The sequence below is a fragment of the Vidua macroura genome, chromosome 5 (assembly GCF_024509145.1).
Source record: "Vidua macroura isolate BioBank_ID:100142 chromosome 5, ASM2450914v1, whole genome shotgun sequence".
In the NCBI taxonomy this organism is placed as follows: Eukaryota; Metazoa; Chordata; class Aves; order Passeriformes; family Viduidae; genus Vidua; species Vidua macroura.
The window spans coordinates 43,694,269-43,706,268 of record NC_071575.1 but is presented as its reverse complement, the minus strand read 5'-3'; the positions used below and the strand labels follow the sequence as shown (position 1 = coordinate 43,706,268).

The 12,000-nt window shown below is 40.6% G+C and overlaps 1 protein-coding gene across 7 annotated transcripts in view; it reads right to left on the bottom strand.

Annotated features, from left to right (window-relative positions):
* Positions 1 to 4,306: 4,306 nt before the first annotated feature.
* SCAF11 (SR-related CTD associated factor 11) overlaps positions 4,307 to 12,000 on the bottom strand; it is a 50,097-nt gene continuing 42,403 nt past the window's right edge. For 5 of the 7 annotated variants that reach the window (XM_053977562.1, XM_053977558.1, XM_053977559.1 and 2 more), the window contains 4 exons: positions 10,724 to 11,067; positions 8,107 to 8,325; positions 7,548 to 7,667; positions 4,307 to 7,177 (listed from right to left, as the gene is read on the bottom strand). In XM_053977562.1, the coding sequence (XP_053833537.1) occupies positions 7,049 to 7,177; positions 7,548 to 7,667; positions 8,107 to 8,325; positions 10,724 to 11,067 (812 nt within the window). In that variant the 3' untranslated portion in view covers positions 4,307 to 7,048. The remainder of the gene's footprint in view (positions 7,178 to 7,547; positions 7,668 to 8,106; positions 8,326 to 10,723; positions 11,068 to 12,000) is intronic. The other 2 variants (XR_008437103.1, XM_053977561.1) reach the window with 2 other exon arrangements.

Below are 12,000 nucleotides of genomic sequence, written 5' to 3'. Positions count from 1 at the left end.
AGACTGGTAGAATTGAGAGCTGTTGCTTTGATTCAGGCAAGGTCTGTATGGCTGACCTGTGCCAGGCAGGAGTTTGTAAGCAGGTGTCAGATGAGCAGATGTCATGTTTGTGTCTGCTGTCTTTGGTGCAAATACCTCTCCACCGCACCTTCAGATAAACAACCACTTTCCTGCTTCTGCAAAGTCACAACCTGACTGCTGACTGAGGTGAGAACCAAACCTGGCCTTAAAGAGTCTGCACTAAATACGGAACTAATTAAGGTTTCTCTGGAAAACAGAGTCATTTAAAGCTCTGTTGTATTTGCTGTTATCTCATAGATTTATGGACTGAATAATTTTCCATGGTGACTGAGAGGGCAAAATATTTACAAATGGCAAAATGTGATTTTAGAGATACAGAAAATAAGGGATTCTAATAGTTTAGGAAATAGAGGATGGAATAATGGAATTACAAATGGAGAAAATGAGGTGGAGAGCACTCTTTGGAGGGAAGCTGTGGAAGTCCCTTTACTTGGGATTGCTATCTTACAAGGAAAGCAGTTTTCCATGTGAGCAGCGTAACGTTACAGGGATGTGGGGTGCAGAGCAGGACCTTTCCCTGCCAGAGTGTTTCTGTTGCAGGTGCTTTGCAGAGCTTGGCACAGCTCATGCTGCAGCCGCTGGCTGCAAACCTGCCCTGGTTTCCTGGGGCATTTCCCAGGTGAGGAACGGGGCCCAGTGCCCATGACTGACTGGCAGCCTGTGGTGGAGAGCTGTGGTCTGCGCTATGGATTTGTGTGCAGGCATTGCTTCACTGGGAAGTACTTCCTGGCTCACTGCTCCAGGGGAGTGCCCCAGTTCAGAACATAGGTGCCATTAGGCAAAAATTACCTTGGTGAGGTGTAACTGCACTTCCTGCAGTGTCATGGCTCAGCTCCATGTCATCTATTTTTTTTATGCTTGTTAGCATAATAGTAATATGGGGGAGTTTGATGCAGAGTTGTTGTCTGCATCAATTAATTCTTCACAGCTCCAAGTTTGTGACAAACCCAGTTTGTGAAAGCTCATTGAGGGGAGGGAAGAACTGGCAACACACGTTTCATATTACACAATACACAGTATACGACCCTTACAGATGTTTTTGAAAACAGGTAATTGCAAAATTTCTTTTAATATGTATTTTCTTTATTATAGATTACTTTAGTGTTACCACTGCCCATTACAACTGATGGAAAATGTTCTGTTCTCTCCAGTGAGCATCATCTCACTGGAGCACAGTCATAAAGAATCTTTGTTGTGGCTTGGCTCTACAGCATCTTCTTGAAGATGAGTATAAATTTCTTTGGAGAAAAAAAACCAAAGCAAAACTATATTACTCTGATTACAGATTAGTTGTATTTTTTAAATGAGGAATTCTCTTGTATGTACAGTTACATTTCCTTCCTTCAAAATGTTTTGCAGCATAGTAAGGATGCTGAAAGCATCTCTTGCGGAAGTAAACATTATTCCTCAGTCATCAGCCCTCACAGTAACACAACACTTTGTTGGCCTGTGGTCTAACTGCACTGAAAGCTATTGCAGCACCCTTGCCTGGAAGGAGGAAATGTGCTGCAGTTGATCACCTCTAGATGAGCTCTTTTTTCCATTACTTTATGCTCAGCTGTGCTTGATGATGCAGTTCCTGGTGTTCCTTGCATAGAGCGTGATGGCAGGGCAGAACTGCACAGCCATTGGTGTTAATTACTGCCTGCCTACCTGCAGTTTGGGGCAAAGCTCATTCTGGATTTGAATCATTTTATTACTACTAAAAACACACTCTTCTCATTTTTTCTTGCTAGTTTCAAACTTCTAAGGGGGGGTGACCTGGAGGGAGAAGCCCCAGAGGTGTGAGTTCAATTCCCGTTACAGCCCAAGATCTGCTGACATGCAACAGCTGTGGTGGACATGCGTACTCATCCCATTGCGCTTCCTCCCTCCTCTGCCTTTTCTACCAGGTAGTTACTGGGCTGTTGGACATTCCTTGCATGAGTGGGTGCAGAGAGCTCCATGGCTGATGTCCCTTGGCTTGCTGGATCAGGGGATGTGTGTGCAGGCTGCAGAGGCAGCAAGCTGAGGGAGCCAAAAGGTTGCTCAGTGTCCTGTGTGGCAGAGGCTGTACCTGCAGCAGGTGGGGCTGCAGCTCTGCAGGGGCAGAGTAGCTGCCTGGAGCTGGTTTTGGTTCATTAATTTCTTCCCTCCTCACCAAATTTCAATTAATGCAAAATTAGCACAGTGGTTCCCCTAAGGGAATGAATGTGGGGGATTTCACAGAGGGGCTTGAATTCATGAATCATTTTCAAGTGGCAGACAATTCAAGGTTGACTCTAATGAGTAAAGTTATCGCCAGTTTGTGATGGGATGGCAGTATCTTCTTAAGTTACCACTACTTCAAAGCCATCTTGGTTTTAGAAGCCTGCTGTTTTTCACCTGTTTGTATCAGAATCATCCCTTGGGTCTTGGCTTCTCCCTGTCTGTGGTAAGATAACCATACCTTTGAAAAAAACTGATTTACTGCAGGTGAATCAAAATGCAATATTAAAGTAACAAAATTCTCATAAAGGTGAATCATCTCATAAAGGCTGTCTTGTGCTCTCATGTTGGGTGGCTCTTGGACAGCTGTTCTAAGGTGGATTTGTCTGCAAACTGCAATCTTGAGTAGGTAGGTTTTGTTCTTAGGGGGTTTTGAGCCTGCATGTCCACAAGAAAGTTGTTGTCCTGGCCAACAGCAAACTTTTCTTTTACACCAATATCTGGTTGTCCTGACCTTTGGACAGGACATTCTGTGTTTTTATTGTTTACAACAGAGTTACGTGGTGAATCACAAGGTACAAAACACATTCTCTAGGACAGGGGCTTACACCCTCATTCGTTTTCCTGCTGGCCTTAGTGGGCTCCTGTGAAATTTGAGGCAACTGACCTGCTACTAAACTCGTAGTTGACCCACAGCACATCAAAGATGGAATCCCTCACCCCAACCCACATAACTGCAGTGCCTGCACTGTATGGGGTGTGTGCTGTATTTCTCGAGTACCAAGTATGGCTCTATTGTTATTAGAAATATTTGTTTAAATAGTCCTCTAGGAAAAGCCCTGCGATTCCAGCTTCAGGCCTTGACACAAGTCCATGTGTAAGCTACATTCCTAGTCCTCAAACTCCTGAATTTTTGTAAAAGGCTCTGGAATTTACAGTGAACTCTGACTTCCATGAGTTATTTTCTGTCATAATGCTTGCTACAGCACCAAAGGATCAAGAAATGCCTGGCTATTTTTGAATGATGCTCCTTATAATACTCAGTGGGTTTTAAATTTCTTCAAAACTTTAGGACTAATTATGTGACAACCTGCTGCCAAAATTTCATGTTTGGTTCCTGCAGTAGTTTGTGCTGGATTACTCTCTGGCTTTGAATATTTATCATGTGTAATGGGCATTGACTTTTTTGCTGTCAGCCCCTGTACTTACTGCACAGTGCAAGACAATGAGGATCAGGTTGAGCTTTATTGTTGGTGGATGAGTCTGGGAGTTGTGAGTGATATTGGAAGAGTCAAGTTAAAGTCAAGTTCCAGATCCCAGCCTGTTCTTTTCCAGAGCTTCATCTCCTTCTATACAAGTAGTTACTTGTGCTCTTGGTGGTTTTCTTATTAACCTAGTGATTAGTACATAATTAGTACTCTTCAATTACTGAAATTGGTGATACACTTTATTGTCCTTACTGTCATCTCTACTGTTTATCAATTATTGATCAATGTGACTATTGTAAGGTATAGTAATAATGAAAAATGTTGCCAACATAGCTCCTTAACTGTAACTCTCAAACCTGTGCAAACCTTACCTATGGAGCTACCTCATGAGGGTACAGTGGAAGTAACTCTTGGAAGCAAAGGGATGCCTGGAATTTTGATCCCAAGGCAAGCCAGCTCTCCTGCACTAAAATCCCCCGAGGGTATTTCAGTGAAGCTGCTCCCTGCTTAGGTGGCACTTGTGTGTAGGGCACGCCCAGGGTTTGCATCCTGCCTGCCCTATTTGCTTCCCACAGCAACATTCAACTCCTCGATGTTTCACAAGTCCCAGGGTGAATGGACTCTTTGCCACCTGCGTTTGCTTTTTCTAGCTTGGAGCACCTGCAGACTGGCAAGGCAGGGTAAAGACTAACTTAAATGAGATGTAAAGGAGGGGGTGGCCAGACAACACTTGACAAGATAAGTGCATGTGCACAGAAGGAACAGGAGCTACCTTGCTTTCCAAACCACACCACTTGAGCCAGAGTCATTTAAAACCAAACACTGCCAGCTGAGAGAAAAGAATTTATTAGAAACTGTTAAACACTACACAAAACTAAATTTTAGAGTATTTTTTCAGTAGACAGCACTCCAGCCTACATACACAGTACTGTGGACTTTGGACAGCCACCGTGCTGGTAAAGATATATCTTCAGGATGAGACATTCAAGCAGCATGCACAGTGAGAAAGGGGAAGAGGTGCAAGGAAAACACTTTTCATTTGCATAAGTTCACAGAAGGTACACTTTTGTAATTGTTTCCCACAGGGTAGTTTGGATTGAAGGAATACCACTACCCTGGAGGCAGCAAGGGGGCTCAGCTCCCCACCTCTGCCCTCAGTGCTGGTGCATGTTGGGATGTTTCAGTAGAGGGTGTTTCAGTAAATAGAAATACACCTTTCATCCTACTGGAACACAACCAGGACTCCGAGGTTGCCGTACTCCCCTCCTTATGTAGCTGCATCAGCAGAGACCTCGCTGCTTTTCAGGAGAAACAGGAGCAGAGTCTACAGATTAAGGCAATGCATTTCTTTAATTCATCATAGAAATTGTAACAAACTGCATATTTTCTGATAAATTCTGAAGTATTTAATTGTAAAAAATAAAGTTACTGATCACATGCTACTCTATTTGGTATTCTTTATTAGGTTTTGAAATACAGTGGAGCATCACTATAGTCACTGGCCCAACAACGTGGCAGCCAGTGACAGCTTCTCTTCCATCCAGGAGCTGCAAAACAAAAAAATAATGACCCCCTCCCTTCTCCCAGTTCAAATCCTCCCTTGTTTCTTCCCACCTCCCCCAATTTCCACCTCTCTTCCAAAAGAGGAAAAAAAACCCTTGAAACACTTAGGTGACTCCTGAAAGGAGCTTTATAGCAAGGCTCAACTGTATAGACTAGAAAAAGATATAAAAAGTGATTAAAATCCAAAATTCAGAGAAGAAAAATGTAATAAAGTATGCATGGCGTGATAAACCAGGATACATATAGCAATTTGCTACATTTTTCAAAAAGTGCTAACCAATTTTAGATTAAAATAATTCAAGAGATCTTACAAATTGGTATCGTAATGTAAAACTGAGTATAATGAAAAGCCTAAAACCTGACTTGACTGTAGAAAATGTATTATATCTGTTTCTAATTTACATAGCATTTGTATTTAGGCACACAAAAATAAATATAGACAGACAGTCAAATGCTTCATTAAGTCTGCAGAAAGTTATAGTTAAAACCAAGCAATCAACTGTTGTTACAAACATGTTTTCACACCTCTCTCTACACCACAAGTGTGTACACAGGGTGGATATCCCTTATATCATCTCTCAGGCTTCTGCAAAAGTTACTTGAAAGGTGAGACTGTTTTCTACCAAAAACAGGTAACTACTGGCAACAAAGAGATAATTCCTCAGAAAACTCAACTGATACCTTCTGTTAAAATGTTTTATTCCTGCTTCTGGGCCAGGAGGCTTTGGGCTGGAGCGGAAGCCAGGCTGATGCAACACCAAAGGCTGTTACGGCACAACAGGACTGGAGGGTTAGTGACAAGATTTTAATAGCACTGTGTAAGAGTAAGGGAACAAATCAGAGTAAGGCTCCTTTGGGAAGGATCTCAAGCTGTTCTTTTGCTAAGGAGCACATGGTGATCTCAGTATTCCAGCAACCCTCCCTGCTGCTGCCTCAGTAAAACTGGTTTTACCTGAGGTGTAAGCTTTCCCCAGGCACGTTCAGTGACCCGACAGCTGTTTTTAGAATGCTTGTGGTACCTCATCCTCTCTCCTGTGCTCAGGGAAGCAGGAAGACACTTGGCTTCCAGTGGCATGGGCTCACCAATTCCAGTCTGGAAATCATGCCACAATCCCTAATTAATGGAGAAAAGTATTATGCAGCTGAGATTGGCACAACTGGCAGTCTCTGGTCAACTGAGAACCTAACAGTAAATTCCAGCTTTCTTGATTTTACTTGAAGAAGAAACTTTTCTGTTTCTGAACATCTAACTTTGGTACACTAATTTCCTGCTAGCCTAAGGGCATAACCTAAACTGAGGTTATCAGTGTGTGGTGATTGAGGGCTTTCAACACATAAAAATTATTCAAGTTATCCCACTATCTTGAAACAAATTGAAAAACATCACAAACAATACCAAGCAGCATAATTTTTATTTGGTGTTACAACAGCTGTGCAGCACCCATGCTTTTGGGCACCACATTTTACTGTTTGACTTTTCTTTTTGAAATCTAAACAGTTGTGTTCAGACAACTCTATGTGCTTTTTTAATATACACATTTTAACCCCTGCATTCAGCCTGTCCAGTTAACACTAGAAATATTTGTCAAGGCAATTAATGGTTTCATCTTTGCTATAATTAGGGAGCAATCAAAAGAAAAATTTTACTTTAATCTGACTGATCACATGTACTGTACATACCTTTTCCAAACCCAACATACTCGACGTTTCTAAGTTAATGCACTCTCTTATTCAAGTCAAAATGCTGTACATCTAAGTATCCACACAACCGTATATACCTAATGATTCTTCTTTACACCTTTATTCTTTTTAGAAATCTGTTTTTAAAAAGGAATAAAGAAGTTGCCCTGCAGATCTATATTTCTTTAGAACAAAACATTATACACTACCTTGAAAAATAGTTTTATCAAAACCAAATTCAAATCACTGTCATGTACAATTTTCAGTTAACAGTTCTCATTGAAATTGCACTTTGCAGATAGAATGAAACTACAAAATGAAAACATATTCTATTTCCTTTCACAAGAGACTGCCTCTTCAGGATTTTTCTTCCGTGAATGCTTGTATTTGTCTACATATGCTTTCACTAGATTTGCCACTTTTGCAGAATTAACTTCTCCGCTCTTGCTATGACAAACCTGCAACAGTTTAAAGAACAAAAATGTTTGAAATATTTCCACTGATTTGCCGCAGTCCCACATTATTCATTTATTTCCCGACCCTTTTGATTCTTCCATCCCAGGCAAAACATATTTTAAAACTCCTAATACTTTCCAATTGCTTCCCAAATACTTCTGAATTCCCATTCAAGTCTTCCACACAATAACCAGGTTCTGTTCTGAGAAGCCAAAGAAAGCTCTTGTGGATGGAGAAAGAAGAAAGGTATTTTTGCTTCTCCCTCTTAGCCCTTTCCAGCAACTATGAGCTGTTCCCACAAAAACGAGAAACCCACCCCAAAGCTTGCCCCAAGGTGAAATGTGTGCAGCTTGGATTACTGGACCAACTTACTTTATCTACAGCTTTCCGCACAATTTCTTTGTATTCCTCCTTAGTGATATCTTTGTTTTGGTAGAAAGGTTTAATCGCAAGCTTGACCTCTTGTGCTGCTTTTTCTTGAATTAACAATTTCTGAAGAGAAAACAAACTTGAGTGTTTTATTTCACTGCCTATGTATCTTTATCAGTCACAAGATAAAACTTAATAGGAAAAAGGTTGCTACAGAAGATTAGAAAACCACCCCTCCAAACCACATTTTAGCTGTCATGGGAGCTGCCTGTGCTCTGCTAAGCACAGAACATTTTCCCACAGCAATTCAAGTAATATTTATAATAGTGCTGCTTTAAAGAAGACTCCATTAAAAAGAGTCAGAAGCTAATCTGTGCCCTATGGCTGCCACAAAAATATTACATACATGGTGGTATCAAGTATATTACACTGAGGGGTTATTGTCATAATTTGCTATTTTTTTAGTACACCAGAATGCATTTATATAAAAATTAAATTTTATATGTTTTAATGTAAATATATAAACAGTGTATATAAAATATATGCTGAACTTTGAACTTGCCTGGTCCTTCTTCGAGCTATCTGCACTGGCTTCCACTGTTACACTTGCTTTGTTTTCTCCCAGTTTTACAGCTGCATTAGAGCTCTTCATGTGACCTGATGACGTTGCATTACCTGAATTTGGTCCCTGAACTGTTCCCATGTTTCCCAGGACTGCTGCTGGAGCAGGCAAAGCTGTAGCACTCATGCTGTTACTTACATGAGAAGCATTTGGAATACCCTGTTTTAAAAAGTTATCAGTAGTTAATACATTATTTTTCTATATGGCAGTGTGCCTTTCTAGGAGTCTCAGCTGCCCTAGAACGAGCACAAATACTTTATGCTTTGATTCATTACCTAATTTCCACACTGCCCATTATTATGGAAGGTACATACATTACATTAGATCTATTCAAAGAAAAAAACATAAAGAAAATCTTGAAAAGTAAAGCATCTTCCATGTCACCACAATGGCTGCCATTTTCTAGCTCTGATCCCAGTAATAGAATACCCTGCAAACAGGCACAGAGTGTGTTAGTACAGGGGAAAGGAAGTTTATGGCTGCAGAATCAATGTGATTTACAAAACAGGGTTGTGATAAGTAACCATTTTCTAAAAAAAATCAGCACCTAAACACGCATGCAAAAGGTACCACCCAAAGCCACACTTGCATTCCTGAATCATAATGATGCTGCTTAGAAAACATATATTTTCATGTTTGTTATCAGCTTGAACTTGCAGAGATGAAATGCTGGCTGAAGTACCAGGATCTGTTTTTCAGGAAAAGCCATTTTCTGGCCATTTCCAAACATCACCAAAAGGCACTGTACATACTTTGGAAGTGAGAAATTAAGTAGCTCTCAGACTCCAGATAGAGGCCATTTTTAGCAAAAGCCCAGAACATCCTCCTGACATGTTTCTGGCAGGCTACACTAAACACTGCTTTTTTGCAGGTCACCACCATTACTCCTCACACATCTGCATTTATCTAGATGGAAAATAATGAAACAGGAATCTGAGCTCTTTGGAAAGGACATAGAAATAGAGCTATTATAATCAGCATGCTAACGCTCACCAGTGTGCTGTCTTCATTTTCCTTTCAACAGGAAGGACAGATGGTGTCCTGCAGTATTCAGTCATTTCTGTTGTGCTACCACTGAGGGGTTGTTGAATGAAAGCTCAAAGAAAAAGCAGCAGCAGCTGCAAGAGCATTCAGGTTCATGGACACCAGTCCACAAAAGCAGGTAAGAGCAAAAAGTGTAACATGGGCTTTTCAACAGGTAACTGTGTTTTGCAGCAATTCACTGTCTTTACAGAAACATACTTATTGCTGCACTAAATACTCATTTCAGAGGTTTGAAGCCTATGTTCTGACTTCTTACATTTTTGTAGGTTAAATCATCTGGATTTCCAACTGTGAAAATATTTTAATTAAGACAGAAGGCATTAATTAAATCAACAAGAAATCTACCAGCATTTTAGTTCTAGCAGTGCCTTGCTGGTTTACTTTGAAGTGTATTAAGTTATTTCATATGGCCTGTAACCCCACTCAGTATTTCCCACAGCACTCAACTCTCCTTGTTCTAAGTTAATGACTATAAACAGATGACAAAAGTGAAAAGTAAGAACAATGTAGGCCATTTATCAGTTCACTTCAGATCTTTAGAGATGATACATCAAAACAGAGGGTTAGAAATCGTTTGCTCACTTTTTCAACCTGGAATGTAGGGGAAAATGGTTTAGGTTAGAACAGGCAGCAGCAAAAGAAAAGCACAAACCCCAGTCATCTCCTGAAGAGCCCTCTACTTATCATAAATGCAGCACTACATCTTCTTGCAGGGCCATGGGCTCTCCTCCAAGTTGTTCATATTCTTTTCCTTGATACAAAAGCTCCTAATATAAACAGCCAGCTACAGGAGGAGCTCACATACATAAGAGTTGTTTTAAAGGTATCTTGAGAGTCATAAAAAGATGGTGTGACCTGCCCTAAGCATGGCAGAGTCTTTTTGAAACTGGAGAAATAAAGTGGGAGTTAGGTCTCAAACAGGGCATGCAAACCAGGAGAATCAGATAAGCAGGTAAAAAATCAAAGAGGCCTCAGAAATTGTTAATAAAAAGGCTCAAAAGATTAAACAGAATAAAAAATGTGTGTGGGGGGAAGCCACTGAGATGGTGACAGCTGGAGAATGGAAGTGTGGAACAATGGGTGCCATGCACTACTTGGCAAATTTCCTCTGCTGATAGACCCCCATGGGATGAGAACTGCAACACAGAAGTTAGATCACGTCCTACATGCTGCTGAAATGGTATTCAAGCATTTCCTAAAATGCTTAAAAATCAGGTTTGAAAGGGGAAAATTTAGTTTTGGAAGCAGGTCACTTCTAACACAAAAAAGATAATGGACAACACTGATGAAATTTTTCAGTATTCCATTACCACAGAAACCTGGTTATGATGTTGTATGCTGTTATTTTTTTAAAAGCTACAACCCATATGCTCATGGATGCTTCCACTTCAAATTTGGTGCAGGGTGGAAGAAAACAGGCAAGAGAGAAAGAAACTGCAAGTATTCAAGATAAAGAATCCTTAACTGGTATTATTTCACAACTGTTCTTGCCATGGCTTCTGATAAAGCATACCTGCAATTGTTTTCCATCTTGCTGTGAAGCAATGTAGTTGACTTGTTGAGATGGTGGGGGTGGAGGTGGAGGCGGAGGTAATCCCTGAGAAATATTCGTGGGAGCAGCTACCTGTATGAGAGGCACTCCAGCAGGGAGATGCATGGGCATTGGAGGGTGCATGTTGAAAGGATTTCGTTGCATATTCATCAAGGGAGGATGGACACCCACTGGATATGGGAAGATATTCACAGGTTGGTGCTGTGCATTCACTTGTGGCATTACATTCATTTGTTGCTGCATCATATTTATTGGTAACTGAGAACCATCATTTTGCTGGTTGCCTTGGTCTTTGAGGTTTGGATCTGCCAAAACAAAAACCAGACAGTATATCAAAAAGAAATTCTGTACTTCATAAAGCAAAATGGGAGCCAGGTGTCTAAACTCTTAATTAAGGATGGATTATCAAAAAGCTTTCTATATTCTGAGTATTTTCAAGATACTGCACAGCACTCACCACCACATATGCCATGAAACCAAATGCTAGTTTCCAAGTTTAAAAAGTTCAGGTTACTAAGAAAGCCTGCATTTTTGTTTCCTCTACTTGTTCCCATACCAAATCCAATAAATTATTTCATCACAATGACACTGAAATTTTTCACCAAAGAGCAGGAAGACAACATAATTTACCCAGTAAATTTACCTTCTGCAATTGCAGAAGGTTAGTCACACATTACTACATCAGCAAGTCTCTGCTCCTGATTCACACACGCTCACTGTAAAGTTCTGGTAATTACAGAAATACTCTGCTGGGATTGTTCACACTGAGCACTAAGTCATCCTCAAACTATTTAAGAGATATTCATATTCGGAAAGAGTTGTTCAAAAACCCCATAATGATACAACAGGCAAAACCTAGAAGTAAAAATAACCTCTTGGGGTAGCAGGTAGTACTTCTTAAATAAATTACTTTCATATCCCATCTTGTCTTCAACAGAAGCCAAAAACTTAAAACCTAGACACAAGCAGCAAGCCTTCCAGAAGTCAATAAATTAGTTTGGAGAAATGATTGATAGGCTGCAATTTAGATGTCCTTCCTTAGAATCCCTTCCTTGAGGAACCCTGTCATCTAATTCACAGGGATCGCAATCTAAGGCCTTGCATGTCAGCCCAAATCCTCATTTTTAAAGATAATGCGATAACAGAATCACTGAGGTTGGAAGGGACCTATTGAGACTCCCTGGTCCAGCCTCCCTGCTCAAGCAGGGTCAGCAAAAGCAGACTGCCCCGGAGGACCA